The sequence below is a fragment of the Macaca fascicularis genome, chromosome 5, assembly GCF_037993035.2.
Source record: "Macaca fascicularis isolate 582-1 chromosome 5, T2T-MFA8v1.1".
In the NCBI taxonomy this organism is placed as follows: Eukaryota; Metazoa; Chordata; class Mammalia; order Primates; family Cercopithecidae; genus Macaca; species Macaca fascicularis.
Window position 1 is genome coordinate 174,511,906 of NC_088379.1, and position 25,201 is coordinate 174,537,106.

Genomic DNA, 25,201 nt, shown 5'->3' on the forward strand with positions numbered 1-25,201 from the left:
CATTAATTTTAAAAACTCAGTACTAAATGTAACTTTTCATAAATCTTTGCTAGTCCTTGAGCCCTTTTATTTATTAAGTGGCTCAGTTGGAACCTAAGCTGAGTTGTTACAAACTATTATTTGCTTCAAGTTGTTTTCTGTTCCTGGCATGGCTAACAAATGTAAATGTTATTCTGTTGAGTTATGGTTAACTATGATCACAGAACTTTTAGGGATTAATTTTCATATTTCAGTTTGTTGATTAATCCCCAGGTATTTGGCAGCGTAGATATTAGAAAGGAAAATGTTTAAAAGAAAGTGTAAAAATAACGAAGTGTGTAGGGCGAGGGGTGGATAGCTAATTAAAATTTTGTCTGGTCCTGCCTGTTCATATGAAAGAAGGGGTTGGACTTTCTTCTAAGGGAATATATTTCATTGCTTTCATCATATTTTCCTTATTCTGTCTGTCAAGGAAAATAAATTGATACTTGTATGGGAAGAAAAGAGATCATTTAGGGAAGTGGCTCATGGGACTTTATTTTGTTTGAAGTGTGTTAGGAAATCAGGTGTTTTTTTCTCACTTAAATTATTTAAAACCCAGAAAAGAAATGATTTATCTTCTGGTTTTTAATGGAGACCATGAAGTTCTGCATAGCTATCATTGATGTGTACTTCATACTGCATTTTTAGAAATGGAAAATAGTTATTTGGAGGAAGAGAGAACAAATCTGGAACGTTAGGTGCAAGGAGAAAAAGAATAGAGAGATGAAAAGGAAAGATATTTGTAAATTACAAAAATTTAAATTAGCTATTGATTTTCTGCACTTTATTTTTTAACTTAGAATTTTTCAAAATCAGTTAATCTTGGTGGAATTAGCAGGATGTTAATAGGAGTGGCTGAGAAAAAAACATTTTGTGATTGTCTGAGTTTGGGAAGTATTGGATTAAATACAATTGAGGTTTCTTTACTATGGAATTCCTCAGAACTTATAATACGTTGATATTCTTTGATTCCCAGATGCGGGCGAGGGTAATAGGATACATGGTTTTCCAGACTTATTTGAAAATGCAGCTATTTTTGGGTTGCAGGGAAGGATATGGAAGAACTCATGGGAATTGGTGTTTCTTGGAACATGCTTTGGAAATGCTGGGTTATGCCCTGTTAACTCTTACATCATTAGTTTTTAGCCCAAAAGGAAACAGCAAATAGTCTTTTATATGAGCCACATTTTGCACTGATTTTCCTTCCAATCTGTAAAATTACTAAGTAGCACTCTGGACTTATGCTCGAATCACTCTTCTCCATTAATGTAGGTTTCTCCCTCTTTTAGGGCTTTTACTTTATAAATACAGAGATTACTTTGTAAAATTCTACATTTGCCACTGGGTCCTTATACATTTGTAACTTTCCTCCTAGTATATTTTGTGATTTGGTGGAGTTTACAATATAGATGATACTAACTGAAATTAATCATTCTGTATAATTGGATAGAAAAGCATGAGTAAGAATTAAATTGGTGTTATATTTAATTGCCAAGATTTTCACATTTCCTGACTACAACAATAAAATAAAGTGAATTGATGGCTTAAAAAAAAGAAACCTCAAATGTTTAGTCGATGAAGAACATCTGTTGAATGAATGAATGTTCATTTTATATAGTGCATTTTCTGAGCTTTTTTGGAGGGGGAAGTTGCTCCCATGCTCTGAGAACTTTTAAGGATCGATACATTATTTTTAACATAATAATGAGAAAACATGAGCAGAGAACTATTTCTGTCCTTCCCATTCTCTGTCCTCCTGCTCCCCCACCTCCCACCCCAGCCATCAAGCTAAGTATTTTACACCTGGACATAGCTATAGGGACAGGCTACTTTGAAGTCTCCTGGTGACGTCGTTCAAGTCTGAATGTTCAAAGGCTGTTTAACAGGGAGGTTGACTTAATGAGATCATCAGGGAAATGTCCAGTCATCCTGAAGGGTATTTTGGATGGGCTTCCAGAATTTAAAGATTAAAGTTTTTTTAAGGTTTTTTTTTTTTTTTATTTTCACTGTTTATATTGCCACATTAATTTCCATTATAAAACCAGTAACCATCATTTTATTTTAATTAGCAATCTTATTATTTTCATGTATCCTCATTATGAGAATTTATGTCCATTACTTTGCTTGATGTGATAACAATGACATGCTAAATGAGAAACAATTGTTATTTAGGAAAAAATGCAGAAAGTGAAAGTCCTTTTAATTCCTAATCATAAATACATTTTATTAGCTTGCTTTAAGAAGTGGCGGTCACAGCTCCTGAACATTAGGGAGTGCTTCTTTTGGTCCGCATTATTTATTCAGTGCACATTGCCTTTAATTTGAATTTGAAAGTATAGTAAAATCCATGGGATTTTTAAAGTCTCACAGCCTTTTCCTACCTTTTCGTGAAGGTAGATCCAGATGATAGCTGCTGTGTTGTGACATCATAGAAATTAGAAAAATATTTTCCTCTGAGGAAAGGACATTGTAAATGAAACTCTACATATCAGAGGTCTATAGCTATGTATCAATATTAAGTTTATTTTGTATTTTGCTTTGTAGTCCTCTTCATTCCAAACTTTCATAATATTATTTTTAATTTAAAAAGAAAAATAACCCACTGATATTGAAGATTAGTATTATGTCACTTTTGAAAGTCAGTAAAATTTATGCAAAAGGAACCTGGAACTTTAAATCATTTTTGTTTTTATTTCCTAAGGTTCATGAGACTCATTCTTATGGTTCATGTTTTTATTTTTTCTCTCATTCTTTATCATTATGATTGGAACCTCTTTTAATTTAATTTCTCACACAGTTATTAGCATAATAATCTGTTTCAGGATTGTCTTGGGGATCATCACAAAGAAGAACATATTAGAGCATCTCGAGCAACTAAAGCAGCACGTCGAACCCTTGGTGATTAGATATATCAGATCTCCTCATTAGACACCTTAGAAGTCAGGAAGCATGAAACTTGTGAACTGTTGAGTTCTCTCTTTCCCAGATATCTGCTGAACAAAAATATCCTACTATGCTGCCAATTATATTTGTATCTGATAAAATATGTCTGTAAGATAAATTTAGATATGTGTAAAATCCCATTTATAGAAAGTAAGCAAAAGTAACACCTCTCATCAAATCGTTCATTACAATTTCAGAACTGTAAACAGTTTGGTAGTGGAATAAGTGAATATTATTGGACATTCTTAAAGTGAATATGGCAAATCTGTCTACCTCAGTGGATACACCGGTCTCAGAAGACTCCTGACTGGTTAAAAATGTCTGACCCATCCCTCCAAGCCCTTTTTTTTTTTTTTTAAATGTTTTCTGATCTTGTGGTAGTCTTATGGTAAATCTAAGCTCCTAAAGGATTTTAAAGGAGCTTAGCAATTAGAATTGCTTTCAGTTAAATTGATTTTTTAATGGGCACACTACCTAGAGTGTAATGTGTATATTATTTGTGATCATAGCATTAGTTCTTTTTCTGCTATACCCTGCATATCTTCAAAGTCACAGTGTGTGTCCTGCCATCTCATTAGTAAATTGTACCTAGATTATGTGTGTGTCCCTTTTGTATGATGTTTCTAGAATGCTATAAGCAGCTTTTAGAGTCAAATGCATTCATTTTAACTGGCTTTATGTCCTAGTGGTTTCATGACTACAAATTTGAATTATCTTACTGCATAACATAAAAAATGTCTGGCTTTAGCAATTAATGCCTGAAATTATTTTGCCCTGCAGTTGTCATACCTATATGAAACTTGTCCCAGTTTGCTTAAGTGCACAACTGATTATGTATTCCTGTTGTATGCTAATATTTCACAAGTGTTTCATGCATCCTTTTTTTAAAAACTACTAACCAGAATATTATCGTAGCAACTCATTCATTCCGCTTTCTGCTTCACCTGTAATAATCTTTTAGGACTGCTTTCTGATTTTTCACCTATCTTTTAATGTAAGCATTAACAACTAAGACTTTCATAAAAGCACTGTATCTTAACTTTTCTGGCCTAAATCAAAAAAAGGAAAACACTGATAAGTGTCCTAGAAACTTGGGTTCTTTTATAGCTTTGTTCTTGGGGCTCTGATGTTTGGGATTGATGTTCTGTGTTGACCATTTTATATGCATTTTATCTCAATAGTATGTGCTTTCATGAAGATTCTGATACAAGTGGGCAATCCTTAAATTATCTTTGAAAAATTGGTTAATTTTGGTTAAAAAAAGGGAAAGTGGCCAGGCGCAGTGGCTTACGCCTGTAATCCCAGCACTTTGGGAGGCCGAGCCGGGTGGATCACAAGGTCAGGAGTTCAAGACCAGTCTGGCCAACATGGTGAAACCCTGTCTGAAAATAAGCGGGGCATGGTGGCGCGTGCCTGTAATCCCAGCTACTTGGGAGGCTGAGGCAGGAGAATTGCTTGAACCGGGACCCAGGAGGCGGAGGTTGCAGTGAGCTGAGATGCGCCACTGCGCTCCAGCCTGGGCTACAGAGCAAGACTCTGTCTCAGTAAATAAATAAATAAATAGAGAAAGTATTGAGAGGATTTGGTCATCATTTTTGCTTTCTTCATGTGATGGCAATCAATTTTCCTCCTCAGATGGGATCAGTATCATTTCGTATTCATACATCCATCCATTTTTTGTTCCTTTTTTGTTGGCATACATTAATCAAAATAGCTGTGCTGCATTGAGGCATGCAGTCCTCAGACTCTCAGTGGAAAGGCTGTCATACTATTAGTGACCATAGTAACTTTTTATACCAAAGGATGGTTGCTGGATAATTTTAATATCTTTACCAATAAAGTACTTTTTGGAAAGACAAAATCAGGCTGCTTGCTTTGCTCTATTCCTGTCAACAAAAAGGATTTAGCTATAGTTTTAGCTTCTCCTTTTATTTTCCCTTTTATTTCATGGGAGTCTTCTGTTTATTCCTTTCAGGCGCCTCCTTGGCATTATAACAAAAAAAGATATCCTCCGGCATATGGCCCAGACGGCAAACCAAGACCCCGCTTCAATAATGTTCAACTGAATCTCACAGATGAGGAGAGAGAAGAAACAGAAGAGGAAGTTTATTTGTTGAATAGCACAACTCTTTAACCCGAGGGAGTCGTCTACTTTTTTTTCCTCCGTTACAAAAAAAGAAAGGAAATATAAAAGCCGGGTTTTTGCAACGTGGTTTGCAAATAATGCTGGTGGAATGGAGGAGTTGTTTGGGGAGGGAAAGGAGAGAAAAGGAAAGGAGTGAGGTGTTTCCCGCCTAACAGAAAGCAGCATATCAACTCCTATTGTTCTGCACTGGATGCATTCAGCTGAGGATGTGCCTGATAGTGCAGGCTTGCGCCTCGACAGAGATGACAGCAGAGTCCTCGAGCACCTGGCCTGTTGCTCCAACATTGCAAAGACACATTATCAGTCCCTATTTCTGGAGGGATTGCTTTGAATTGAGCCATCTATAAAACTGCAAGGTCTTGCCCTTTTTTTTAAATCAAAACTGTTCTGTTTAATTCATGAATTGTATAGTTAAGCATTACCTTTCTACATTCCAGAAGAGCCTTTATTTCTCTCTCTCTCTCTCCTGAGCTGTAACAAAGCCTCTTTAAATCGGTGTACCCTTTTGAAGCAGTCCTTTCTCATATTGAGATGTACTGTGATTTTACTGAGGTTTCATCACAAGAAGGGAGTGTTTCTTGTGCCATTAACCATGTAGTTTGTACCATCACTAAACGCTTGGAACAGTACACATGCACCACAACAAAGGTTGATCAAACAGGTAAAATCTCGAAGGAAGCCTGAACGAAATCTCTCATTGTGTGCCATGTGGCTCAAAACCGAAAACAATGAAGCTTGGTTTTAAAGGATAAACAGTTTTCTTTTTTGTTTTCCTCTCAGACTTTATGGATAATGTGACCTGGTCTTATGCAAATTTTCTATTTCTAAAACTACTATGATATACAAGTGCTGTTCAGCATAATTAAACAAAATGCTGCTGCTTTGAAGTAAAGAGAAGGAAGTATTCTGTTTAGCTGTATCTGGTATTAATTGCATGTTAAAACACTGGAATTTTTAAAATTGAAATTAGATCAGTCATTCTTTTCTTTTCTCAAGATATCACATGGCTGACACTGAAGAAGAAATGTAATTCATAACTTGCACTAAATGTATATTTTTTTTCTTAAAAATTTACCATTCTTATTTATATTTTTATGGATTAAAATTTATAAAATACAGATCAGTTAATATTGCACTTAAGTAATTTTACCTTTTTAATGTGATTTTTATAGAATAACTCAGACTTACAAATATGGAGATATGAACAAAGTTTACAGTGGGAACAAAGGTTTAAAAAGAGGTTGTGGTTCTCTCTGTGATCCAGTGTGTACATAAACCGTTCTCTGATCTTTCACTGCCATCCTCCGGATTATGTCTTCTGACCTGTCCATTTTGACCCATTAACTGGAAAGTTGAAAAACTACGTTAACTGGAAAGTTGAAAAACTACATTAACTGGAAAACTGAAAAACTACATTACTTTGGAGAATAAAACCAAAAGTTAGTGTTTACCTTCTTAAAAAAAAAAATCAAAAAATTTAAAAACAGTAGAATTGCAAAGATAGCAGTTAAAATTTTAATATGAAAATAACCTTTGAATCTCGAGCTAGGTCACATCCATATTTGAAGTGGTCAATGATGGTTTGGACATTTTTTGCAGGATGAGTTAAAATGCACTGGAGTATATTTGGGATTTTTGTTTTTGGAATTGTCTGTTTTAATCACAGTCTTAATTCACAATTGGCAAAGGCAGTTTACTCAAAGGACTGGCCTAAATATTCTGTAATTATGCATTTTTGATAGGAAAATGAAGTTTTTGCAAGCAGACATTTTATTTTTGTCTTTTCTTTGGCTGGAGTGCAGTGGGGCACGGTCTTGGCTCACTGCAGGGTTGACCACCTGGGCTCAAGTGATCCTCCCGCCTCAGCCACCCAAGTAGCTGGGACTACGGGCATGCGCCACCATGCCCAGCTACTTTTTTTGTATTTTTAGTAGAGATGGGGTTTTGCCATGTTGCCCAGGCTGGTCTCAACTCCTCAGCTCAAGCAGTCCGCCTGCGTAAGCCTCCCAAAGTGGTGGAATTACAGGCTTGAGGCACTTGCACCTGGCCCAGACAGACATTTTCTGAAACACAACTGGCAATGAGCTGTTTTTACATTTTGAAAGTGATTCTTCACTTCCTAGTTCTTAATTATAATATACCTATTAAGATCTGTAAGGTCCTGAAGACTTATAAGATCATGAAGCCATATAATAATGAGGATTGAAAGTTGAGCAAAATTTTCAGGATTTTGGGAAACATTCTTAGCTGTGCTGTCTGCCTAAGATTAGTCCTTATTACTTCCCTCCTTTGATAGACTTCAAGTTTTCTTCATAGCCCTTTCAAAGGTTTTTGGGCCATCCAGACTAAAATCATTTCTCAATGATAGTTCTGTATATCTCCAACTTGTCTTAAGTGTATTTGCCTCTGTGCAAGGTATTGCTAGACTATGAACTACTCAGCATGGCTGCTGGATAACTTACTGTCTCGAGTTACAAGCCTTCAAAGGAGAAATCGGTTTCTTTGCAGATAGCTTCATAAAACTTCACATGGAGTTTATTTTCCATATTTCTCTTTTTTATTTCTGCTCCTCCTTTCATTGCCCATCTTGCTTCAGAGACTGACATTTCAGAGTGGATATTAATTAAAGCATTAATTTTCTTTTTTGGTGTATTTCTATCCCTAGCGTGTCTTACTGCTAAAATACAGGAAAAGTGCCGTATTTTTAATGCATTCAGTGGTTTTCTTTGGTGTTATCTGTTCCATTTTCTTTTTCGTACATTGAGGTGTGTCTCCTTTTCAACCAAATGAAATAGTGGAGACCATGAAATTGTTGTGCCTGGCTAATTGGCAAATTAATTTACCAATATAATAACTGTAGCGCCTTATTTGAATACCCTTTTTGAGAAGGTATGATGAGAATGGGCAAGGGTGTCAGCATCTCTTCTTCTTAATAATTGTTTTCAGTTTTGGTTCACAAAGAATGCTTCGTTTGTTAACCTGTGATGTTACCTAGAGCTGTATTTATCTGTTTTTATTTATACTAGTGTAGTAAAGCTGCATATCATTACAGTAAAAATGATTACTGTGATGAGTTAATCAGAAAATCTATTAAAATCTATATGACAATGTGTGGTTTTGGCCTTTAATTATATCTGTAAGAGCCCTCCCTCTTCACTGCTGCCCTATGCAGTGTAGGCCGATACGCCTGGCACAGGGAGCCCCAGAAAGGTAATAATTATAATGCTTCTCTCAGGTTATAAAGCATTTCTACACTTTGCAAGCAAGGAGCAATAGAAGAGTAGATAGATGCTGGATCGACAGCAGGATGTTCATACCACCAGCAGTGGTTTAGCGCCCCTGTTTGTCAGTGAAAGCTGCAGGTCTACAGAAAACTGATCATTTCAGCTCACTTTCCAAAGTGATTTTTTTTCTTTTTGCAAGAAAAATTACGCTATTTGCATGAAAAGAGGTAAAACGATTTATTTACACGTCTTTAAAAAATCACCTTGGACATTTGCTAATAGAACTGCCAGAAGAGGGTGGTAAGTAACAACCTTTGAGTAAGATGTGGTCTTTTACTATTAAGCTTTTAGTAAAAAGGAACACACTAAAAGTTCAGAGTAGCTCATTTATATTCTCTGAGTATTTACTTAACAATTACTGGTCGTCAGGCACTATTCTATGTTCTTGAAGTTTTCATTCCAGCAGGAAGAGAAATCTATAGTATGTCAGATGGTGATACATATGGATTAGTTCAGCAATTTTTAAAAAATGATTTTTATGTGCTGCACACTGTTAAGAATATACGAAATCGGTCAAGAATCCCCATGGTAATAGTTTTTCTAATGGACAAAAAGTGAAGGTGTGTGCCTGTGTGCACCCACCCCATTTTTATTGAGGGTGATCAGGGAAAGCCTCGGGGATAAGGAAGCATTTGAACAAGAAACCTACAGAAAGTGAGAGAAGTACATTTATCTGCGAGAAAAAAATGTAAGAAGAGAAAATGGAAAATGCTATATACAAAGGATTCTCCTGCCAGGTTCAAGGAACACCAAGTGGGTCACTAGCTGGAGAGGGATGAGAGGGAAGAAAGTGATAAGGAAAGAGGTTGGGAGTGTAGGTGTTTGATTTTTATTCTAAATAAAATGAGAAGCCAGTGAGGCAGAAAAGTCACATAATCTGACTTAAAATGATCCCTCGGACTCCTTTGTTGGGAATAGACTATAAAGCGGTAGAGGTGGAAACAGGAGACCAGCTAGAAGACTGTGGAATAATTCAAGTGAGATATGGTAGAGATCTGAACCTGATTGAAGCTGGTGGAGGTGCTGAAAGTGGTTGGATTCTAGACATGTTGAAGGTAGAATAGACAGGACTTGTGAATGGGTTGGATGTAGAGTGTGATGAGGAGTCAAGGATGTCTGCAAAGTTTTTGGCTAATGACAGAACAATGGAATGGCCACTGGCTGAGTTGGGAAAGACTTAAGAATAGATTGGGGCTGGGGTGTTGTGTGCAGAGAAATTTTGGTTTTAGACATTGTTTTAAGTGTCTTTTATACTTCCAAGTGGGGGTGTCACATAGGCATTAGCATGTATCAGACTCGAGTTCAGGAGAAAGGCCCAGCCTGAGAGCTACCCGGGCGGCGGCATCCTGAGACAGGAGAGTACCACGGATTGAGTGCAGACAGAGAAGAGGTACAAGGACTAAGCACTGAAGCATGCTTATGTTTAGATTTGGGGAGGTGAGCCAGCAAATGAGGGAGCCGCCAGTGAGGTTGGGTTGCGAGTAGTGACATTCAAAGAAGGGTATTCCACTGGTGGATTTATTTAAAAATAAGCTGGGTGTGGTAGCTCAGGCCTGCAAATCTAGCACTTCAGGAGGTCACGGTTGGGCAGGATCATTTGAGCCCAGGAGTTCATGACTAGCCTGGGAAACACAGACCAGGTCTCTACAAAAAATTAAAAAATAAAAATGAGTTGGGCATGGTAGCACATGCCTGTAGTCCTGGCTACTTAGGAGGCTAAGGCAGGAGGATCGATTGAGCCCGGGAGTTGGAGGCTGCAGTGAGCTACGATGGTACTACTGCACTCCATTCTGGGTGACAGAGCAGGACCCTGTCTCAAGAAGGGTAGTCCCCTAAACCAAATGAATAATAGTTTCAAGGAGCGATGATTAATTGTCACGTGTTGCTGATAGGTGAAGTAAATGAGGGCTCAAAATGCACCAATGTAGAGAGAACTGATAGCTTCCCCCAGAGCAGGTTCAGCACGATGGTGGCAAGCCAAAGCCTGAAAGCAGTGGATCCAACAGAGATTGGAAGAAGACGACGATTGCAATTCTTCCTGTGAGGTTTCCAGGAAAGTAATGCGTGATAGTTTTAAGATGCAGGATAGTATAGCTTCTTCTGCTATTGATAGTTTGACAGGGAAAATTAATCTGAGAACAATCAGATTTTAAGATGCAGGAAATTATAGCCTTTCTGTTAATGATAGGAATGTTTGAGAGGAAAAATAGGCCCTTAAGCAAGCAAGGGAGGATGGGGTCTTGGACACACATTCAACCTTCATAGAAAGGAGGAAAGGCAGAGTATAAGGGGTAGTTGGTAAGGCAGTGGGATTCTGTTGAAGTTATTTTGGTTGCTCCTATTTTCTCAGTGAAATAAACTGAGGATGGGAGTTGGGTTTGGGGATTGAGAGATGAGAAAGTAGGATCGATGGGCATCCAGCGTGACCACCGTGAGGTTAAAATAACACAGGCTGCCACGGTTGTGTTTTTTCTCCAGCCACCTGGTACTGAGCAGACTCTGGTAAGGAATAGGCAGTTTTTTAAACCCTGGCTTAAGGTTAACAGATACATACAACAAATGGAGAGCAGGGTAGTGGAGTGGAGGATGCAGGGAGTGATTGTAATGATGGGGAGTAGAATCTAAAGGCTCGGTAAAGAGAATCAGGAATGGAGTGGATGAAGAATGAAAAAGGTGGTTACATTTGTGAACTGTAGGGGACTGTCGTGTTTAAAAATTACTAGAGGGAAAGAGACGGAAGGATGAATGATGATGTTAAGACAGTAGGATGCTTGAGGTTGAGATTTGGGAGGTTTTCATTGGCACTGAGAAGGTACTAGTTTCTAGTTTGTCAGTCAGTCCCTAATCTAGATCACTGAAAGAGTAAGTCGAGGTTAGAGTATTGTAGGGATCACCTACATATATATATACACACATATGTACATTGCCCAGGCTGGAGTGCAGTGGCACGATCTCGGCTCACTGTAACCTCTGCCTCCTGGGCTCAAGCAATCCTCCCACCTTAGCCTCCTGAGTAGCTGGGACCACAGGTGTGCACCACCATGCCTGGCTAATCTTTTGTATTTTTTGTAGAGACAGAGTTTCACCATGTTGCCCAAGCTAGTCTCGAAATCCTGGCCTTAAGCTATCTGCCCACCTTGGCCTCCCAAAGTGCTGGAATTACAGGTGTGAGCCACCATGTCCAGCCAGACATTAAAATTAATTATGATAGGACTAGTTTGGACAGAATGCCATTAAGCTGGTAAGGTCAGTGTTTGAGGTAATGCAAAGTTCTTAGGACACTGCAGAGTAGTTTATAGCAATCTGTTTTGTAGCTTTCATTTTTCCTTGGGTGTTATCATCCTACATACATGTTTGAGAGGTTATATAGAAACTCCATTATTGAACTCTGAGAGGTAAGCTTAGCTAAATTTGAACTGGTAATGCCTTTCTGTTAAATCCTGATTGGATCAAAGTTCTTCATTCAAGAGCCTAGGCACTTAAACTGTGTTCTCAGAGAACAGAGGTATATAGATGCCATTTGGAAGCTACTATAGCCATTGAGTGACCAGATCCTAGGTACGTAATCTTTAGTGAATTAGGTTTAAGTGGACTACGCCTTTAGTGAAGGAAAAAGATAAGGTTTGGTATCTTCTGTAGGGAGCTTGCTCTTGAATGAAAAACGTTCAGTAGTTGGAAGATAGTACCTCCTGAAAACAGGTTAGCAGCCCTGACACAACTGGTCGGAGTTTGAGACTGGAAATCCGCATTTCTTGTTACTGTCTTCAGGAAACCCCATTCACAACTGTATCATCTGAATTATAACCACCATATTCTTAGAGTTGTTATGTCTAATTTCTATCTTGGCTCTGATATGCCCAGCTTCCTGAAGATACACATTCATGTGAGGTTTCTGTGAGGAATGGATGAAAAGCCGATTCACCTTTTTTGTCCCCTTTCATTTGTTCCTTGATAAGAAATCCTTCTGGAATCCATATTGCTGACAAGGCATATAAAAAAAAAATCTTACACACTACACACTTGAGACTGTTGGATCACCAAGTGACAAAATCAATATTTCTAGTTAAACAAATATTTAATGGGATACATGAATTTGGATATTAAAAAAAAGTGTGTTAACATTAGGGGCAGTATTTAGAAATAGTTGAGCCCCTTAGAAACTAAAGAAATCTGAGGAAAAAAGCTCAAACTTCTAACATTTTATTTAAAATGTATGGCCTAAAATTATTTAAGACCAGTGTGATTTGGTCATCTTTTCTAATAAAATATATGTGAGCCAACTGTAACTGTAATGTTTTAATATAAAACAAGTTAATAGTTCAGATGGTTCCAGCGCCTGGAGCTACTGAGCTAACTAAAATGGCAGTTCCTTAAAACCTGAGACCTCCCCATTAGAGCTGTAAAAGTTCCTGCAGTGATGAAAGGGAAGCTGCAGATCTTTTCAGTTTCATTTTGGTTAAGATATTATACAAAAGATACCTACCTTGAAGAAAGCATCTTACCTGCCTCCAAAGGCAGCATGAGCCATTGGCAGAAAGGAACAGATTTTGGTTGTGGCAGAGATTTTTGACCCCAGAAGACTATTTGTCTGAGAAGTCAAGAATCTTTAACCCCAGGCATCTTATCAGTTTCTCAGCTCTTGCCAGTTTGATTCTATCTGGCACTTAAGAACATGTGACAGGGTCATTTTATTCAGTAAGTGCAATTCCAAAGGTTTGTGTTACTGACGGGGATATACATCCATAAAATATATGCCCTTAAGAAGCTTGCAGCCTAATTGGGAAGATGAGGAATGCTACTTATATTTAAAATTCTAAGTGTTGTCTTTTAATAGTCTACTCATACCCTTATATAAATAAGTACCTCAAATATATTTTAAGGGGATAGCTGACAGTAAGAACTTTGGAGAACTACTGGCTAGTCAAGAAGTTATTTGAGTAAATCACATCAATCTTACACAATGTGGAGGTTTAACTAGATGGCCTGGGGTCGGGGGGATGGTGCTTTTTCAATTTGAACTTCATAGAAAGGGGAAAAAAGCTTATACGCTCCTCAGCCCCATCCAGGAAGTTTGCTATTCTGCATTTCATGGTCTGCCCTCTACCTTTTTTTTTTTTTTGAGACGGAGTCTCGCTCTTGTTGCCCAGGCCGAGTGCAATGGTGGGATCTTGCTTACTGCAACCTCCACCTCCTGAGTTCAAGCTATTCTCCTGCCTCAGCCTCCCAAGTAGCTGGGATTACAGGCATGCACTGCCACACCCAGCTAATTTTGTATATTTAGTAGAGATAGGGTTTCACCATGTTAGCCGGGCTAGTCATGAACTTCAGACCTCAGGAGATCGGCCCACCTCAGCCTCCCAAAGTGCTGGGATTACAGGCGTGAACCACCGCGCCCGGCCCTGCCCTCTGCTTTTAAGGTGAAGGACATATCATCAGGTTGAAGGAAAATCTGGATCTAGTAAAACACAGCTATCCACAGATTCGTACTAAAAATCCAGTGAAATCATTTGCAATGAAAAACTTTAATGGTATACTGATTACTATCTTATACTAAAACGATATACTATGTATCAATATACTAGGCTATATTAGTAAATGACAGACTGAATCAAGAGAAGATTAAAAATAATATACATAATGGGATAACTGGACTACTTGCTGGGAGTCACCTGGAACCACTACCCAAAATGCAGTTTGGGTAGGTCGGGGTCAGGCACCCTGGGAGTGTTGATCACAGTGTCATGAGTTTCCTTCTAAGTTTCCTTTTGTTCCCCTCCTCACCCGCCATAAACCCAATCCTTAAAGTTATAGCTATTAACTCAAGACTCAGAAGAAATATTCTTAGTTGCCCATATGATAAATATTGAAACAGGATTCTGTAAGGATGGTCTAGTTAGCCACAGGCATTAGACAGCGGCTTCCTGTGACATATCAGAGGGTGACTTTAGTTGTCCTCCAAAATGTGATTAGGTCACCATTTAGATGATTTGACTGCCATTTGCTTGCACATTAAACAAGGAAAACCAGGCAGAAGAACCTTATAAACGTTTTTAGTAAATGTTTATTTTTTGTATTCCTTAAAAACAAAACAAAAATCACAAGTTTGGTACTAGTCCTTTGAAATATTGTACACCAAAGCCACCTTACTCATGCAGCAAGTTGGTCTATGTTCTCTTTACTTCTGTTTGCCAGATGATCCTCAATAATTTCTGCAAACAGATTCCTCTTCAACAGATTATATGCAAGAGGTAACAGCTGGCCAGCAACTTTATGAAAATACTGAAAAATAAAAATAGAACATTAAATAGAGAATATAGCAGATATCCTAATAAGTAGCAGAAAATATATCAACAAAGCACTTGTTTAACAAAGGCTGCTTCCAAAATCATTTTAGCTACACCTTCAAGTGGTTAGTGAACATAATTTCAGGATAGGCGCTTGGCATTCTAAGAAGCAGTCTTGTTGCTCCAGATGAGGCATACCTTGAAAATTAAGAAAACCAAATTAAATCTGAGCTTCCTTATTCCCTCAGGTTTTATCAACTTTTTCTCACCCCAAACAATGCCCACAAATACTTTTATTCTCTCTGGTGTATTCCCAGTCAAAAGTTTAAGCTTTATTTCCCCTATTAATTCTGTAAGAATAGCTATGCTGAAAGTGAGTTTTCAGATCATATTGCCTTTATCCTCAAATTCCTTCTCTCCCCCATCCCTAACATGTACCGCCTCCCAGTCCCTGTTAAAAGTCACTGCCTTAGGCTTATCAAAAGATTTTAGATTACTGCTATTATCTACATATACCACCATTTTGCTGATCATAATAAACATTTAGCCCTTAATATGTGGTAAGTACTGTGCTAAACCTTTTTATAACTCATACACGTTATTTCATTCTCACAACAATCGAGTTTGCTATTCACTGGTTCACATCTTATGGCTCTACTTATTTATGGCTAGGGCCTCTCTAGGTCAAGTACTATTTGGACTGGTCAATGACTGTCATTCTGGCTGTTAAACATTTTGATTAGTTTTACTGATAACTATCTATGAGGTGGGCAAAGAAAAGTAGTATAATATGGTTTATAGCAGGGTTCTCAAAATTACACCCCTGACCAGGAGCATCAACTTCACTTGGTAACTTGCTGGAAATGCAAATTCTCAGGACCCACCCTAGAACTCAATCAAACTTGGGGAGGGTGGGGAGAGCGCCAGTGTGCGTTTGGACAAGCCTTCCCAGTGACGCTGATGCATGCTAAAGTTGGAGAGCTACTGGTTTAGTTTTGCTCCTTTCAGTGTGGTCTGTAGAGCAGCAGCATGACCGTCACCTGGGAGGATGGCAGTCTCAGATCTCATCCCGGACCTACCGATAGAGTGCATTTTAACAGTGTCTGCAGGTGAGTCACATGCATTTTACAGTCTGGGAATTACTGCACTGATTTAGGCACTGACTCTGGAACCAGACTGCTTGTGTGAACCTGGGCAAGATGCTTTGCCTCTCTATGACTTGGTTACAAAGTAGGTTAAATGAGAATTAAATGATCTGCGGATGGGTGTGCACTCGTGCACGTGTGCAGACATATCTTATAGGTAAAGAAACAGATACAAAGGTGTTGGCAAGCTTGCCCCATCTTACACACTGGGAAGACGTGATTTACAACCAGTCTGGCCCCAGAAACATGACATGCCCGCTACACCTTATTGCCTCTTTGACCTTCAGGCAACTATGGTTGAGTAAGCACTGGTTTAGGTATTAAGTAAAATTTTCTTATTTAATGAACAATTAGTTAATGGTAAAACAGCATCTTTTATAAAGCTTAAATAATTTAAAGTGTATTTTTCATCTAAGAATTTAAGCACAATAACAAATATCCCCACCACAGTGGAAACGAAATGGAGCCTAAGGTGTGTGCATACACCCCCATACCTAGCCCCAAACGTACACACAGCAAGAAGGCACGTCCCTATAATGTGTCTAATAAGTAAATTCACTTTAATGTAAGCGTGAAGGCAAATAATCTTGGTTATTCACCTTTGCCAGAATAGAAGATGAATTTAAAACATTTTTTGGACATCTATTTTTAAAAAAATCACTTTAAAACCTTCATTTTGAAATACAAGCTGAATCCCTATCTTACCTCTGCTGGAATTTGGGGGTATAAATGTGCATGTATTCATGTGTGGATGTATGTCGCAAGGACAGGAGGGAGATGTGGCAGTGGGTACCAGGTGGAGGATTCTTTTACTCACATGTGAGCCATAGCAAAAGAGGTCCATTCCCAATTCAAGCCCCATGCCATAATCACATTCATCATTAGCAAATTGCACAAAAGTCATCATTTCCTGAATGGGAGCAAAAGCTTTTAGTCTCTCCTCGTCACTTGCAGCCTCAACTATTGCCTTGCAAATTCTCTTGAGGTCAGCTGAAAGAAATCAATGATATACAAGATTATCTACACAGTTAGAAAATGAATCAGTCTTCAAAGGTAAGAAGACTATAAAGACGGTTTTTCCTCTTAAGACTTTTTATACTAGTACAACTTGTGCCACCTTGGGTAGTAATCTGCAGCACTTTAATTTAGAATGGCAATTTGGTAATTTTTCTACTTAGGATTCAAGCTTAAAAACAGGTTAACTAGCATTTCTTTATTAGCGACTATTTCACAGGATTTAGTGCCAGTCATGAACTCGCCAGGCTGGAGTGCAGTGGCACAATCTTGGCTCACTGCAACCTCTGCCTTCCAGGTTGAAGCAATTCTCCTGCCTCAGCCTCCCAAGTAGCTGGGACTACAGGTGCACGCCACCACACGTGGCTAATTTCTGTATTTTCAGTAGAGACAGGGTTTCACCATGTTGGTCAGGATGGTCTCAGTCTCTTGACCTCATGAGCTGCCTGCCTTAGCCTCCCAAAGTGCTGGGATTACAGGTGTGAGCCACCGCGCCCAGCTACAGTCATGATTTTTTTAAAAGTCTATTCCATGAGTAGATCATGAGTTTACATAACTTTTCAGCAGACTAGTCCGGGAGTTGGCAAATTAGGCAGGCAACTCTTCTTACTTTGGATAGTAGTATGCAGTCTACGGTCAGAAAACCAAGTATGAAAAACAGTGCCCTCAGCTGGGCACGGTGGCTCACGCCTATAATCCCAACACTTTGGGAAGCCAAGGCAGGTAGATCACTTGAGGTCAGGAGTTCAAGACCAGCCTGATCAACATGGTTGAAACTCTTTCTCTACTAAAAATACAAAAATTAGCTGGGCATGGTGGCGGGCGCCTGTATTCCCAGCCACTCAGGAGGCTGAGGCAGGGGAATCACTTGAACCCGGGAGGCAGAGGTTCCAGTGAGCTGAGACCCTGTCATGGCACTCCAGCCTGGTCGACAAGAGTGAAAAAAGCAAAGAGAGGAAAGATGAGAAAGAGGAGAAAGACGACAATGAGGAGAAAAACGACAAAGTGGAGAAAGAAAGAAAAGAAAGAAGAAAAGCGTTATTGTGAGAAGCTTCAAAGGGTTAAGAACAAACTTAGTTGTGATTTGCTCATCATTGTGACGTTAACAAACGGTCAATTATACCTCCTGGCAAACGACACTAGGCAAGAGCAAGAAGATTAGGTCCTTCACTTTTATGTTTTGCTACACTTCAAAACTAATTAAATACAGAAGGATCTAATGGCTAGAATATTAGACTTGGATATAAAACCCCAGAACCACAACTACAGTAGGGTAACAGGCTTTACTCCCGGGCACTACAATTTAACATCCATCACCCCAAAAGTTTTAGAGACTGCCCATCTCTACAACAAATGTGTTCAACCTTTCCCAAAAGAGACAGTAATCATGCTTTTTAAAGCTCTCTCTAAGGACAGACATGAAGAGAAGATGACTTAGTGTAGAAGCAGAAGGCTGACCAGTAGCTAGGGCCCACACTGGTCCCATCAGAGACTAATTGCCTCTGGCTTCAGGGAAGATATATAGGACAGATCAACCTGTCTAAGAGAAATACAATGTGGGCTACACATTTTTTTCAGTATCCACATGAAAAAAGAAACAGGTGGGGCAGGAGGAGGAGTTAACAAAAAATAACAAAAAAACAGGTGAAATTAAGATATTTTATTTAACCCGTATTTCCAAAGTAGTATTACGTCAACATATAATCAATGTAACAAATATTTAATCCTATTTTAATTTACAAACTTAAACTAATTAAAATTATATTAAACTTAGACTAATAAAAATTACAGGCCAGGTACAGTGGCTCACACCTATAATCCCAACACTTTGGGAAGCCAAGGTGGGTCGATCACGTGAGCCCAGGAGTTCGAGACCAGCATGGGCAACAGAGTGAGACCCTGTCTCTGCAGGACAAAACAAAACAAAACAAAACCAAAAAAACACCAATTAGCCAGGCATGATGGTGCACACCGTAGTCCCAGCTACTCGGGAGGCCGAGATAGGATAATTGCACCACTGTGCTCCATCCTGGGTGACAGAGTGAGACCCTGTCACGCACACACACACACACAAATAAAATAAAAAATAAATAAATACAAGTTACAAATTTTGTTGCAGTCGCCACATGTGAGGCACTCAGTGGTCATCACACTGGACAGCTCAGCCACATTCATCTTCCCTATGACACTCCTCTAAGAGGCAGGGGTACAGCGAAAACAGGTCCATATGAATAGCTGCCATCTAAGACATCTGTATCTACTGGCTGGAGACGCTGCACAGTAAAGTTTGAGAAGAACTGCTTTAGAGAACTGGTTTAAATGCAGATGTCCAGGTCACAGCCCCAGAGACTGGTAACTACCAAGGCTAGTTAGTTCTGTTCTGAAAAATAGGTGGCCAAATACATGCGTTAGGCAGGAATACGTGGTTCCTTGAGAAGGTGCTAAGTCTGATTTCCCTTTAAGTTTTATCCTCCCAGAAGAGGATGATCAAAAAAGGAATACCAGAAGGGCTGTTCACAATAAGGGAATGGAGACGAGGGGAAAAGAGTTGAGAAGCAATTTTAATTCTGGATGTTCAGTGTAGCAATAACTACGTTATGTGCAGTGGTCCATTTTGAAAGTGTTTTTATACTTATAGATGAAGTCGTTCAGGATCTTGGGCTTCTGAAAACTAAATCACTTTTATATGCCGATGAAAAAATGTTCACAAAGAACCATAAAAACACACACAATTTCAATAATTACTATTTTGCAAGTTGACTGTAACGTCAAAGATTAGGAAATAGTTCCCAGGAAGTAGGCAACCGGTTAAAATTACTTAAATTCTTAAAAATAACTACCAAATTTTGAGCACTGAGGCAAGCATTTTGCTAAGTATCTTAATACTTGTTTATGCCCCAAATTCCTTTATGAAGTGCATACGATTAACTTCATTTTTACAGATGAAAAAGACAAAGTTTCACAGGATTAAGTAATTTGTTCCAGGCCACACAGCTATAAACTCGGTTTTAATTCAGGAATGACAGACTCTAAAACCTAAGCTTACTCTTTATTACTAAGGTCTAGTGACTGTGTCACAAAATGTATATGGACATATCTTCTTCCCAATATAAGCAAAACCTTCCTCCACATGCATTAACATATATGCACATGTTTACATATGAAATACATTACCATCTGTTTCAGGGAGCTCTCGGTACCCAACATCATTTTTATCTACTGGAACAACCAAGCCTGCACCATGAAAGGTCTTTGTCACAACCTACGTTAAAGAAAAGAATAAAATGTAATCATGGTAAGTAGACATCAAAAAAAAAAAAAAAAAAAAACCCCAAATACATAACCCTCAACATTACTGCCAAAATGTAACATTCAATGACATTTTATTTCAGTAAATTTGAACTCCAGGGTAAAAATTTAACACTATTTTTTTCTTGAAAAGTAGCTAAAAGTTAAACACTTGAAGTAACCACAGAACTGTGAAATAATTGGCTTTTCTTAATTGTGCCAGTCACTTGGAAGTCTGCATCCTGATTTGTTAAGGAAGAACCCAATACATCCTAGAAGGCAAGCCAAAATATCGGTTTCCTCTAAGGTCAAAGTACTTTCTTGGTAGAAAGCACAGAGGAACCTGCGTCTAAAAGAAAAAGAGTAACAAACAGTTTTTGTCAGCAAGAAGACATGATAGGACAGGACTCCTCTCATCCATCCTGCCAAATTCAGACCCCCCTATTTTTACCTGGAATATTTAGGCTTGTTTGCAAACTTCCCAAAAGTAGGGCAGCTTCTAGGTTTGTGGTGTCCTTTAAGGAGGCAAATCACATAACCAGTGAGCTTTCATTAAGTGGTAGTCTTCAAAGACAAAAACAGGCCCAACTACAACTACCACCATAACCCTTCCAGTTTCCATTCTTCCTGTAGCTCATGTTAGTGGCATTATTTTTAGGTCTTTCCTTAGCAAAACATTTGTACAAATATTCCACTTCTTTGTGCAATTCAGTGAAACGTTTCCAAGGCAGAGGAAGGACACAACCCAAAAACCAAACTCCAATTTTAAAGGCCTCTCACCTAAGTCTCTATATCGTAAAGATTTTTTCTCTCTCATCTCCCTATTCTCCCAGTCTCTTGCTTTTTTCATTATCCTTTATTAAGCTGCCAGAAAGGGTAGATTATTCAAAGGAAGTTATCAGAGAACTGCTTACCACTTGGGAAAAAAATGAAGTAATTGTCTTCTATCTTAATCTTTCTATCGAGATAATCTGCAGCTGGATTTCAGAATTAAATGTAAAAATAAAACCATAAAACTACTAGAAGGTAAATTTAAAAAAATAATTTTGTGATAGAGAAGAGTTGACTATGTAAAAATAAAAAGTCTATCCAGTGAAATCAAGTACACAAAACAGACTAGCTGATAAAATATATCTGTAAAATGTAACAGTAGATAAAAATTAATGTCTTTAAACTATAAGGGAGTCTAACCAAGGAAAAGACTAACATCCAAATTAGAACACATGTAAGAAAAAGACTAATTCTAACCCTGATAGAGAAATGGGCAGAGTTCAGGCAGTTGAAAAAAAAAATTACAATGGCCAACAGAGAAGTGAAAAGTATTTAATATCCTTTATAATTAAAGAAATTTTAATTAAAACAGTGCAAAATTTTATACCTACCAGCATGGAAAAAACTAAAAAGACTGAAGAAAACCCCACAAAATGAGAAACAAGCAAAGAAAAACTATAAACACACATACACACACACGAACTACTTTGGACCTGGCAATACTATATCTAGGAATTTCTTCTAAAAAAATAACCAGATAAGTATGAGACTGAAGGTATAAAAGGATATCTATGGCAGGACTGTATTTGTGAAAAATCTTAAGCAACCCAGACTTTGAACACCTAAGCACAGTATTCTGCAGCCACTCAAAATTATGAGGTAGATCCTAAATTGGCAATATGAAATGATAAACATACCATATTCATAAGTGTAAAAAGCAAGACATAAAGCAGTGACAATGAAAGAAGAAGACAGCAGTGCTATAGTTGCCAACTCAGGCTGCCCAACATACAGTAAGAATGACGGTATATGTTCAGATTTTTCACAGATGATTACCTGTACTAATTGTCCATAAAGAGGTATCAATTAAGAAGTCAACAGAATCATAATTTTATTAAGAAATTAAGAAGAATAAGATTACAAATTTAGAAAAACTGTATAGGGGTGGGTGGCATCCTGAAGCATCGGATCACAGGTGGATGGAGTGCCACCCCGTCATTTTAAGCATCATTTAACCAATGTTCCTTATGAAGAAATCTAGGTATGGAAAAGGTGAAGTGGCAGAGAGCCAATTAGTAAGAAGATGGGGTGGAAAGAATGCTAAATATGGAAAATATGAAGTTGGGTTTTACATGTGTCATTTAAGATTTTGGACAAGACACAAAACCTCTATAACCTTCAATGTACTCATCTATAAAATAGGATAATTCTAACTTTGCAGATTTGTTGTAGAGAGTCAAATGATATAACTCATAAAGACTCTGCATTCCAAACTACGCTCTAAGTTACTGTCAGTATAAAAACACTGATTTCTAGTGTGCTGCACAGTGCTGTATCATACTAGAGTGGATACATTCTTACGCTCACACAGAAGAACAAAGCCACTCACATATACTAGTGGAATTGAATTCTTCAGTAGAAAAATATGAATTCAATGAAGAGCTCACAAAAACAATAAAAGAACAACCTTACATATAACAGAAAAGGGTTTGAAAGCATAATCATCAACAGGGGAGGATTAAAAACATGATTGTCTTGTAAGTTCTTTTTTGTCTTTGTTTTTACCAGCTGTTTTGTATAAAAAACAAATACTAAAATGAAACTTCATGGGGGAGGGGTCTAGGACAAAAATATCTAAGAAATTTCAAACTCAATCATATCTTATTTCTGGAGAAGAATTAAGAAAATCTCCTCTGAAATAAAGTATAGCTTGTGGTAGAAAAATAAAAAAAGACTGATTAAATAATTTGCTAACAGCGATTATGTGTATGGATGCTCAGACTTCAGTCAAAACAAATTAGGAATACATTAACTAGGTTACAACTACCCTTCCTCTCAGTCACAAAGTGGGAGAAGCTTCCTATGATAACTAGAAAGGTGAAGAGCAATATAAAACCTTTTTTGAAAATGCCATGTTGTAATGGGTTTCATTAAAATGTACGTTTTAAGAAACTTTCCAGTCTATAGGACTAAAGAGTGCCTAGAGCTTATCAGAATATAACCCTTGCAGCTGAATCAAGATCAGAGAAGGAACTGAAGTAGGATTTAAAACCTAAGTACACTAAGGTACTACATTACCAGTGCTAGTTTATTAAGGAATAACAAGTTCTCCATTTAGCTTAGAACATTCAGATGAACCAGCAAGGGCAGACAAACGGTGAGAGGCTAGAGGAGACTTGGGAGCCCTCATTCCAGTGACAAATGTTTTTCTTCACCAGAGGCCGTAAGACCAAACTCCTATAGAATTCTCATTTACTCCAAACCAGAAATCTTCCAGCTTGTCATTAACTTACTCTGAAATCTATAGCTGAAAAACCAAAAGAATCCAACACTAAAGAAGTATTTGCTGCTTTACAAAATACTCCCCTCACACTACAGGCATTAGGAGAGACGCAAAAGGAAATGATAGGATTAATAAGGAAAAAGAAAGAAGCACTGCTTATATAACACGTTTACTGGAGAAAATGTATGTAAATTTCATTAGGTACAAAGCAGCTTTCACTTAACTTTGTGAAGTGATTAACTGATAAACAAGATTAAGAGTGGTAAATACTGGCATACCGCAGCAGTGTTATCACCAGTTGTGCAATTCAGTGTGCCAACCCAAAGGAGCCATCTGACCCCCATTTCAGTGCCATCCTCCTAGCACCCCTGAGGGACAGCATCCAGTTCTTAAGACAGGGCTAGGAAGAGAAGGGGAAAGTAGAGATGGGAAGGAATCGAGAGGGGAAAAAAATCCACTATAACAAAACAGAGACCAACAGGCTGAGGTCATACTTTCTTATTTCTCTGTTTCATCTTCATGCTTCTCTGCTCAAGCGAGTACCCCAATTCTCTGGCTGCTTCTGTGAGCTTTTCATCTATGTTTTTCAAGAGATTGATTTTCTTTTTATCTGTTACTTCTTTAAGTTTTTTCGTCAAAAATAATCTGAAAAAGAAGTAAACGTCCTCATTACGTGGCAGGTCACTGCACTAAGTACAAAGACCTTTGGAAGTTTAGCCAAGTTAAAAATGTCAAATTCCATGCAAGAATAAGTCCACAGAATAATTCCCAACACTTCTCTCAAAATCCCTCATAGTTTTTGTCAAATAAGAGAAAAAGCAATATTCATAAAAAACTGCCAGTCACAGAAAGAGCAAATATGATTCAAATTTATATTAGTACTCTAATGTCTACAATAAAAGTATAAAGATATTTACAAAGCTGAGATTAGTCAAGTTTTAAATTGTATCACTTGATATTAAGATATGGCATACTACTTTGAAGAAGTCTGACCTAACAGAAAAAAAAGATATCAAAAAAATTTTTCAGGGACCGGGTGTGGTGGCTCATGCCTGTAACCCCAGCACTTTGGGAGGCCAAGGTGGGCGGATCACTCAAGGTCAGGAGTTGGAGACCAGCCTGGCCAACATAGGAAAATGCTGTCTCCACTAAAAATACAAAAATTAGCCAGGCATGGTGGCACACACCTCTATTCACAGCTACTTGGGAGGCTGGGCCAGGAGAACCACTTGAACCTGGGAGGCGGAGGTTGCAGCCAATCAGTCAGCTGAGATCGTGCCACTGCACTTCAGCCTAAGACTGTCTCAAAAAAAAAAAAAAAAAAAAAAAAAAAAAAGGTATTATAGTATATGGATAGTTTACATTTACCTAATCTTCCCTATTGCTGGATATGTTGCCAATTTTTCATTTGATAAACAATCTGTAATAAGTACACACATTTCTGTACCTGTCCAAAATCCCTTTAATAAATAGCTAGAAGTGAAATTGCTAAGTTAAGGGTATAAATGTGTACTTCACACAGTACCTGGCAATGTCACCTATCAAGAAATCTTAGAATATGGTTTTTTAAACATTTTTCAAACTGCTTTCCACAAAAGTTTTACCAATTAACACATCAGTAAGGGTTCTTATACCCTAACCATCATTGGTTATGACCATTCTTTAACCTTTAAAAAAAATCTTTGCTGGCTTAATTTGCATTTCTTTAGTTACTATTAAATTTTGCAGACACAAGATTTAATAACAACTAAAGACAATAAAAATGTGTTGATCAAACGTATGCCTTGAAAGACCTTACTCAG

At 38.0% G+C, this 25,201-nt stretch overlaps 2 protein-coding genes across 12 annotated transcripts in view; one reads left to right on the top strand and one right to left on the bottom strand.

Moving 5' to 3' along the window:
* Positions 1-8,218, top strand: part of CLCN3 (chloride voltage-gated channel 3) — a 101,862-nt gene extending 93,644 nt beyond the window's left edge. For 4 of the 7 annotated variants that reach the window (XM_005556279.4, XM_005556280.4, XM_065545683.1 and 1 more), the window contains one exon: positions 4,940-8,218. In XM_005556279.4, coding sequence (XP_005556336.1) covers positions 4,940-5,030 — 91 coding nt within the window. In that variant the 3' untranslated portion in view covers positions 5,031-8,218. Of the gene's footprint in view, positions 1-2,843; positions 2,920-4,939 lie in introns of all 7 variants that reach the window. The other 3 variants (XM_005556276.4, XM_005556278.4, XM_065545681.1) reach the window with 1 other exon arrangement.
* Positions 8,219-14,437: 6,219 nt separating this feature from the next.
* The window catches only part of HPF1 (histone PARylation factor 1), a 29,253-nt gene continuing 18,489 nt past the window's right edge, over positions 14,438-25,201 (bottom strand). For 2 of the 5 annotated variants that reach the window (XM_005556290.5, XM_074040760.1), the window contains 5 exons: positions 23,894-24,044; positions 20,012-20,099; positions 16,641-16,813; positions 14,795-14,876; positions 14,438-14,673 (listed from right to left, as the gene is read on the bottom strand). In XM_005556290.5, the coding sequence (XP_005556347.3) occupies positions 14,841-14,876; positions 16,641-16,813; positions 20,012-20,099; positions 23,894-24,044 (448 nt within the window). In that variant the 3' untranslated portion in view covers positions 14,438-14,673; positions 14,795-14,840. Of the gene's footprint in view, positions 14,674-14,794; positions 14,877-16,640; positions 16,814-18,484; positions 19,111-20,011; positions 20,100-23,893; positions 24,045-25,201 lie in introns of those variants that run through there. The other 3 variants (XM_005556289.5, XM_074040759.1, XM_074040758.1) reach the window with 2 other exon arrangements.